This window comes from Orycteropus afer, unplaced genomic scaffold, assembly GCF_000298275.1.
Source record: "Orycteropus afer afer isolate SDZICR_OR568_19922 unplaced genomic scaffold, OryAfe1.0 scaffold00177, whole genome shotgun sequence".
NCBI classification, from domain to species: Eukaryota; Metazoa; Chordata; class Mammalia; order Tubulidentata; family Orycteropodidae; genus Orycteropus; species Orycteropus afer.
Window position 1 is genome coordinate 5102415 of NW_006921764.1, and position 10014 is coordinate 5112428.

Sequence of the window (10014 nt, forward strand, 5' to 3'; positions counted from 1 at the left end):
TTGTCAGTGTTTTCCTTGATCTGTCTGTTAATTCGTTGAAGATATCTAAATATAATTATTTTGAATTCCTTATCAGGGAGTTCCAATGCTGTGTCTTCCTCAGGGATGTGTTTTGGGTCTGTATCCTAGTCCCTTGTTTCTCCTGCTTTATCTTGCTTCTTTGTGTGGACTGTGATGCTCTGCTATGTCTGAGGCATTGTGACATTTTTGTGTTTATATTTAATTGGTGATTGTATGTTGGAGTGACTTTCCCATGATTTTTGTTTTGTTTTGTTTGTATGTTATCTACACAAGCAGGGTACTGTGCTGTGCTCCTCTATTCACTAGTTGATAGCACTTATACACTCACCATCTGTCTTCTTTCTGTTGTCAGCCTCTCATATGTCCCTTCTGATCTTGGCCCAAGCCTGTTCTTAGGCTCCTGGAATATGAATGAGAATGCTGTCACTTTAAAATCCAAAATGGTTAGCACTTGTAAAGATTCAAAATGGCTGCACCCTCGGTCACTTTAAATATCCAAAATGGCCACTGCTTGTAAACATTCAAAATGATTATGCCCTCAATCACTTTAAATATCTAAAATGGCCACCACGTGTAAATAATCAAAATGGCCACGCCCTTTGGACAGTGGAAAGTGAACAGTTCAGGTTGTCTCCCTCCTTGCTGTTTCCCTTCCTAGTCATAGACCACCATGCAGTCATCCCTGCAGCCCTTGGTGACCAGGGCTGATCTTTAGATCATTTCTCAGGTCTCAACACCACTTGGAAATATTCAGACTGTTGGTCCCATCAAAGTAGCTAACAGTCTGCAGCTCCAATCATCTCTGTACTCACTGTTTTCATTCAAGTTTTTTCACTAGTTGGTGCCTAATCCAGTTCTGAATAGTTCCTTTCAAAGCTCAGGGCTCCAGGATTATCTTCTGTATCTCTGTCATTTGGTTTCTCTTTTCTTTGTTGAAGAGGGTCTGTGTCACTTGTCTGCCTGTTTCTCCATCTTATCAGAAGTCTTAGTCCATGTTATTGTCACCACAATTCAAATGCATCAATTCTTCTGTGGTCTTTCTTATTCCTTGTCCAGCTTTCACATATGTATGAGGCTATTGAAAATACGATGGCTTGGGTCAGGCACACCTTAGTCTTCAAAGTGATGTCTTTGCTCATCAACACTTAAAGAGGAATTTTACAGCAGATTCCCTGAGTCTGTTCTCTTGACTGCTACTTCCATTGGCATTGATGGTGAATCTAAGTAAAATGAAATCCCTGACAACTTCAATCTTTACTCCATTTATCATGATGTTGGTTATTGGTCCAGTTGTGAGGATTTTTGTTTGCCCTCCCCTAACACATTCACATCCTCTTCCTTGCTTTCTTTTTTCTTCTCATCAGTGGCCACAATCTAACACAATATATACTGTTTCATTATAGTTGTTTTATCATTGTTATTGTTATTATTATTATTTTATTATCCAGCCATACCCACTGACTGGAATTTTCATAAAGGCAAGAGTTGCTATTTTTGTTCACTGCTGTATTCCTAGCTCCTAGAATAAAATGTCTACTTCTTGTCTGTCAGTATGTTGTACTGTGGTGGCTTGCATGTTGCTGTGATGCTGGAAGCTATACCACTGGTATTTCAAATACCAGCAGGGCCACCCGTAGTGGACAGGTCTCAGTGGAGCTTCCAGACTAAGATAGACTAGAAAGAACGACATGGCCAGGTCCACTTCTGAACAAAATAATTAGCAACTGAAAACCTTTTGGATAGCAGAGAAACATTGTCTAATATTGTGCCAGAAGTTGGAAGGTACTCAGAATATGACTAGGGAAGAGCAGCCTCCTCAGAGTAGAGTTGACCTTAATGAAGTGAATGGAGTAAAGCTTTCTGGACCTTCATTTATTGACATGGTATGACTCAAAATGAGAAGAAACAGCTGCAAACATCCATTAATAATCAGAACATGGAATGTACAGAATATGAATCTAGGACAACTGGAATTTGTCAATAATGAAATGGAACACATAAAGATTTATCCTAGGCATTGTTGTTGTTGTTGTTATATGCCATCAAGTCAGACCTGACTCATAGCGACCCCTCCTTGGGTTTCTGAGGCAGTATCACTACAGAAGTAGATTGCTCCATCTTCCTTCTGAGGAGTGGCTGGTGGGTTTGAACCGCCAGGCTTCTGGTTATCAGTCAAGTGCCTTAGGCATTAAGCTACCAGAGCTCCTATCCTAGGCATTAGTGAGCTGAAATGGACTGGTATTGGCCTTTTTTTATCAGATACTCATATGGTCTACTATGCTGGGGATGACAAATTGAAGAGGAATGGTGTTGCATTCATCTTCAAAAAGAATGTTTCAAAATATATCCTGAAGTACAGTGCTATCAGTGATAGGGTAATATCTACACACCTACAAGGAAGACCAGTTACTGCTACTATTATTAAAATTTATGCACCAATTACTATAGCCAAAGATGAAGAAATTGAAGATTTTTACCAACTTCTACAGTCTGAAATTGACCAAACATGCATTGGAATGTGAAAGTCTGAAACAAAGAAGCATTAGTAGTTGAAAAATATGGCCTTGGTGACAGAAATGACACCAGAGATTGAGTGATCAGAATTTAGCATGACTAATGACTTATTGGGAGCTCTGGTAGCTTAGTACCTAAAGCACTTGACTGCTGACCAGAAGGCTGGCGGCTCAAACCCACCAGCCACTCCTCAGAAGGAAGATAGGGCAATCTACTTCCGTAGTGATACTGCCTCAGAAACCCAAGGAGGGATCGCTATGAGTTGGGTCTGACTTGAGGCATGTAACAACAACAACAACGACTTATTAGGAGCTTTGGTGGCATAGTGCCTAAGGCATTTGACTGCTAACCAGAAGGCTGGCAGTCAATGACTTATTCATTGCAAATACCTTTTTAAGCAATGTAAATGGTGACTATACACATGGATCTCACCAGATGGAATATGCAGAAATCAAATCAACTACACCTCTGGAGAGAGGTGATGGAGAAGCTCAATATCATCAGTAAGAGCAAGGCCAGGGGTTGACTGGATAAGACCATAAATTGCTCATATACAAATTTAAGCTGAAGTTGAAGAAAATGGGAACAAGTCCATGAAAGCCAAACCATGACCTTGAATATATCCCACCTGAATTTAGAGACCATCTAAAGAATAGATTTATTGCATTGAACATCAATGACTGAAGACCAGATGAGCTGTGAGATGACATCAAGAACATCATACATGAAGAAAGCAAAAGGTCATTAAAAAGACAGGAAAGGAAGAAAAGATCAAAATGGATGTCAGAAGAGACTCAAACTTTCTCTTGAAAGGAGAGTAGCTAAAGCAAATGGAAGAAACGATGAAGTAAAAGATCTAAACAGAATATTTCAAAGGGTGGCTTGAGAAGACAAAGCAAAGGCCTGGAGATGGAAAATCAAAAGGGAAGAACACACTTGGCATTTCTCAAGCTGAAAGAACTAAAGAAGAAATTTAAGCTTCTAGTGGTGAAAACAAGGCTCCAGGAATTGACGGGATACCTACTGAGATGTTTCAACAAATGGATGCTGCACTAGAGGCACTCACTCTTGGCTATGCCAAGGTATTTGGAAGACAACTACCTTGCCAACTGACTGGAAAAGATTGGTATTTGTACCTATTCCAAAGAAAGGTGATCCCACAGAATGTGAAAATTATTGAACAATATAATTAATATCACACACAAGTAAAATCTTACTGAAGATAATTCAAAAATGGTTGCAGCAGTACATTGACAGAGAGCTTCTAGAAATGCAAGCTGGATTCAGAAGAGGATGTGGAATGAGGGATATCATTGCTGATGTCAGATGGATCTTGCCTCAGAGCAAAGAGTACCAGAAAATTGTTTACTTGTGTTTTATTGACTATGCAAATGCATTCAATTGTGTGGGATCATAACAAATTATGGGTAACATTGAGAAGGATGGGAATTCTGGAACACTTAATTGTGCTCATGAGAAACTTGTACATAGACCAGGAGGCTGTCATTTGAGCAGAACAAGGGGATACTGCATGGTTTAAAATCAAGAAGGGCTGTATCCTTTCACCATACTTATTCAATTATTTGCTGAGCAAATAATCTGAGAAGAATGAAGAAGACTGTGGCATCAGGACTGGAGGAAGATTCATTAAGAACTGCATTATGCAGATGACACAACTTTGCTTGCTGAAAGTGAGGAGGACTTGAAGCACTTACTGATGAAGATTGAAGACTACAGTCTGCAGTATGGATTACATCTCAATATAAAGAAAACAAAAATCCTCACAACAGGACCAATAAGCAGCATCATGATAAATGGAGAGAAGATTGAAGTTGTGAAATACTTCATATTATTTGGTTCTACAATCAACACCAATGGAAACGGTCAAGCTATCAGACGTCGTATAGCATTGGACAAATCTACTGCAAAAGACCTCTTTCAAGTGCTGAAGAGCAAAGATGTTTCCTTGAAGACTAAGGTGCGCTTGACACAAGCCATGGTATTTTTAATCTCCTCATATGCATGTGAGAGCTAGATAATGAATAAGAAAGGCCAAAGAAGAGTCGATGTTTTTGAATTTTGAATTGTGGTGTTAGCGAAAAATGCTGAAAGTACTATGGACTGCTAAAAAAACTAACAATACTGTCCAGGAAGAAGTGCAGCCAGAATGCTCCTTGGAAGTGAGAATGGCCCAAGTTCGTCTTACCTACTTTGGTCATGTTGTAAGAAGGGACCATTCCCTGGAGAAAGATATCATGCTTGGGAAAGTGGAAGGAGAACAAAAAAGGAGAAGGCCCTCAACAAGATGGATAGATACAGTGGCTGCAATGATGGGCTCAGGTATAGCAAGGATCATGGGGCTGGCACAGGACCAGGCAGTGTTTCGTTCTGTTGTCCATAAGGTCACTATGAGTCAGAGACGACTCGATGGCACCTAACAACAACAAAAAGCTTCAAGTTGAAATATTGAAGGAGTCTAATGGCAAGATAGTGAGCAATATAGGAAGCATCAAAAGTAGAAGGAACACACAGAGTCATTGTATCAAAAAGAACTGGTTGTTGTTCAACCTTTTCAAGAGGTAGCAAATGATCAAGAAATGGTATTGAAGGAAGAAATCCAAGCTGCACTGAGGAATTGGCAAAAAATAAAGCTCCAGGAATTGATGGAACACCCTTTGAGATGTTTCAACAAATGGATGCAATACTAGACATGCTTACTTGTTTATGTCAAAAAATTTGGAAGACCTGGCCAATTGACTGGAAGAGATTCATATTTGTGCACATTCCAAAGAACGGTGATTCCCACAGAATGTGGAAATTATTGAACAATATCATTAGTATTATACAAAAGTAAGATTTTGATGAAGATAATTCAAAAACAGTTACAACAGTACATTGATAGGGAGCTGCCAAAAATTCAAGCTGGATTCAGAAGAGGACATGGAAAAGCGGATATCATTGCTGATGTCAGATGGATCTTGGCTGAAAGTAAAGAATACCACAAAGATGTTTACTTGTGTTTTATTGACTATGCAAAGGCTGTATGGATCATAACAAATTATGAATAATATTGTGAAGAATGGGAATTTCAGAACACTTAATTGTGCTCATGAGGAACCTGTACATAAACCAGGAGTCTGTCATTCACACAGAACAAGGGGATTCTGCGTGGTTTGAAATCAGGAAAGGTGTGTGTCAGGGTTGTATCCTTTCACCATACTTATTTAGTCTGTATGCTGAGCAGATAAACATCTGAGAAGCCAGATTATATAAAGAAAATCACGATATCTGGATAGGAAGAAGATTCATTAACAACCTGTGATACACAGATGACACAGCCTTGCTTGCTGAAAGTGAAGAAGACTTGAAGCACTTACTGGTGAAGATCAGTGATTACAGCCTTCAGTATAGATTACACCTCAACGTAAAGAAAACAAAAATTCTCACAACTGGACCGATAAGCAATATTTTGATAAATGGAGAAAAGACTGCAGTTGTCAAAGGTTTCATTTTACTTGGATCCATAATCAATGTTCTTGGAAGCAGTAGTCAAGAAATTAAATGACATAATGCTTTGGACAAATCTGCTGTGAAGGACCTCTTTAAAGTGTTAAAGAGCAAAGATGCCACTTTGAAGACTAAAGTGTGTCTGAGCCAAGCCTTGGTATTTTCAATAGTTTCATATGATGTGAGAGCTGGACAGTGAGCAAGGAAGACTGCAGAAGAATCGATGCTTTTGAATTGTGGTGTTGGTGAAGATTACAGAAAATACAGTGGACTGGTAGAAGAAGGAACACATCTGTCTTGCAGGAAGTACAGTCAGAAAGTGTTCTTTAGAAGCAAGAATGGCCAGACTTCATATCTCATACTTTGATCATGTTGTCAGAAGGGACTAGTCCCTGGAGAAGGATATTATGCCAGGTAAAGTGGAGGATCAGTGAAAAAGGAGAAGCCCCTTAAACAAGATGGATGGACACAGTGGCTGCAACAAAGAGCTCAAGCACAGCAAGGATAGTCAGGATGGTGCAGGCCTAGGCAGTGTTTCACTCTGTTGTACATATGGTCACTATATGTGCACTGACTCGATGGCACCTAACAAGAACAGAATGATGTGCAGCACATAATGAACACTACATGAAAATTACCAAACTGGTTTTGAATGAATGATTATGAGTTTCCTTTTATCTTGAGCTTCATCTTCCTAATCCATAAAATAGGAAATACAGTAGAGTCCTAGTCAGTATTACCTGGATTGTGATCTAGAACAAGAATGATTTCTCATGTGACTTCATATTTACACTGCTTAGTTCCTGATCTGGCACTCCGGAGACACTTGGTGAACACAGAATAAGTGAGCAAATAATTAACAGTTTGTGTCAGGAAAATCACTGTGATTAAGGTTCATACAACATGCTATACTGATAATTAGAAAATTTTACTCCATAATAGAAACGCCTTATGTTTTCATATCAATCCTTTTAAAATCCATTCATTTATTTATTCATGCAGCAAATATTTCCTTGCACTTTCTATGTTCCCAGCCATTTCTTTCAGCTACCTATATAGGAAAACAAGACATGGCTCCTACCTTAGAGTTGCTGGCCATCCAGTGTGGGAAATGGCCACATGAATAGCTAGTTTGTTAGCAGCACCATGCATGCTGTAGACATAAGAATGGCTTGTCAGTAGGACAAGCCCAAGAAAGGGTAACCAGGTCAATTTGGGGAAATTTGGGAAAGTTCCTCAGAAGAAGGAAGTGCAAGTGCAGTGAATATTAAGAGAAAAAGTTACCTTGCTGGGGCAAGAATGGGACTTCTGCATAGAGAATCACATTTTCAATGGCCCAAGATTTGTGGAAGAGTGTTGTTATCCTAACAATAACAATAATGGCTGCTAACATTCATTGATATGATAATAGGTTACATGCAAAATCTTGAAGCAGAGGAATCATCTACTAGAAATATTCATGTTGTTTTATCCTCGCATATCCCGTGGGTAAACCAAAATCCAACCCACTGTCACCGAGTGCATACCAACTCATAATGACACTATAGGACAGAGTAGAACTGCCCCGTAGGGTTTCCAAGGCTGTAAATCTTTACCAAAGCAAACTGCCCCATCTTTCTCTTGTGGAGCAGCTGGTGGGTCTGTATAGTATGTTTTTGGTTAGCTGCTGAATGCCTTAGCCATTGCACCACTAGACTTCCTTATCCTGGGGTAAGTAGGATAAATTTCACTATCCTCACTAAGAAATGAGAGACTTTAGACTCAATTCCCTTTGTGCTTTTTGACTAAAGTGGTATCTGAATAACCTAGTAAACCTAGAACTTATTTTTTTTCTGTTTTCTGTATATATGGTTTTTCTCCTATGCACTCATCACTGTCTGCTGTACCAAATATCTGTTTTTTGAATTTTAACATAGCTCTACTAGAATGGAAGCTTCATGAGGACAAGGACTTAGCTTTGTTCATTGCTGCATCCCCAGCACACAGTGTTATTGTAATTAGTTCCCAGGCATTTGTCTGAGATGCCGATATGGCGACCTTCTATATATCAGAACGAAGCATTGCTTGCTCCAGTGCCGTCATCTTCATGGTTGTTGGTAGGTTTGAGTCCATTGTTGTGGATACTGTGTAGTGCCTTCCCAGCTTGGGAGCTCATCTTGCGTCAGACAATATTCTGTTGTGATCCATGAATTGATGGTTTCTGGAAGTGGATATCCAGGACTTTTTTCTAGTCTGTTTCATTCTGGAAGCTCTGCTGAAACCTGTCCACCATGGGTGACCCTGCTTGTATTTGAAATACTGGTGGCAAAACTCCCAGCATCATAGCAAAATGCAAGCAACCACAGTATGACAAACTGACAGAAGGGTGGTGGGCCTTCCATAAGTACTTGCTGAATAAAGGAAGGAAAGAAGGACCTGGTGGTGTATTATGTAGAATCATCAGCAAAAACTGGTGGTAAAGGTTTTTAATTTTTTTTTTTTAATTTATTTCCAGATAGCACAGTTTAATTGGGATCCAGAGACGGTGGGCCTTATCCATGGATCTTTTTTCTGGGGTTATATTATGACTCAGATTCCAGGTGGTTTCATTTCAAACAAGTTTGCTGCTAACAGGTAAGATAAATGGATATAACATGACTACTGTACAGCTCATAACATGGTTTAGACTTGTACAAAATCTGTGCAGTTAGCTCCCAATTTAGGGCTGCAGAGTGCAGGACAGAAGCCATCTGGATAGATAAGATTCACAGATATTGATCCCGATGATGTTGTTCTTGAAAATCTCTTTCTGTTTAGTTTTTAATCTCACTTACCTTACTATCCTTTAAGACCAAGACTCAGTTTGTTCAATACAGAACAAGAGGATGCCATTAGGAAAGATATGTGTCAGGACTGCATGCTCTCACCATCCTTATCAATCTGTATGCTGAGCAAATTATCCAAGAAGCTGGACTCTCTGAGGAAGAATGAGCCATCAGGATTGGAGGGAGGCTCATTAGCAACCTGCTTGATATGTGCAGATGACACAACCTTGCATGATGAAAGTGAAGATATTTGAAACACTTACTGATGAAAATCAAAGACTCCAACCTTCAGTATGGATTACACTTCAACATAAAGAAAACAAAAGTACTCACAACTCACAACTCACAATAAGCAACATCATGATAAAGAGAGAAAAGATTAAATCATCAAGGCTTTCATGTTAAGAGAAAAGATTAAATCATCAAGGCTTTCATGTTACTTGTATCCATAATCAACACCCATGGAAGCAGCCATCAAGATCTCAAACGATGTATTGTATTGGGCAAATCTGCTGAAAAGGCCTCTTTAAAGTGTTAAAAAGCAAAGATGTCACTTTGAGAACTAAGGTGTGCCTGACCCAAACCATGGTAATTTCAGTTACCTCATATGAATGTGAAAGCTGGACAATGAAAAAGGAAGAACCAGAAGAATTGATGCATTTGAATTATGGTGTTAGTGAAGAGTATTGACTATACCACGGACTGGCAGAAGGATGAACACATCCTTGGAAGAAGTACAGTCAGAATGCTCCTTAGAAGCAAGGATGGTTAAGACTTCATCCCTTGTATTTTGGACATGTTATCATGAGGGACTAGCTCCTGGACATCATGCTTGGTAGAGGGCCAATGAAACAAAAGGAAGACCTCAATGAGATGGGTTGACACAGTGGCTGCAACAATGGGCTCAAACATAGCAACAATTGTGAGGATGGTGGAGGGCTGGGCAGTTTCATTCTTTTGTACATAAGGTCACTATGAGTCAGCATTGACTTGATAGGACCTAACCAAACCCACTGCCGTTGAGTCGTATCCAACTCATAGTAACCCCTCCTTGGGTTTCCGAAGCAGTATCACTACGGAAGTAGATTGCCCAACCTTCCTTCTGAGGAGTGGCTGGTGGGTTTGAACCGTCAGCCTTCTGGTTAGCAGTCAAATGCCTTAGGCACTA

At 39.7% G+C, this 10014-nt stretch overlaps 1 protein-coding gene across 1 annotated transcript in view; it reads left to right on the forward strand.

The window, feature by feature from the left end:
• SLC17A8 (solute carrier family 17 member 8) overlaps positions 1 to 10014 on the forward strand; it is an 85896-nt gene that overhangs the window by 31044 nt on the left and 44838 nt on the right. Inside the window, exon 3 of the mRNA XM_042781828.1 lies at positions 8541 to 8655. Coding sequence (XP_042637762.1) covers positions 8541 to 8655 — 115 coding nt within the window. The remainder of the gene's footprint in view (positions 1 to 8540; positions 8656 to 10014) is intronic.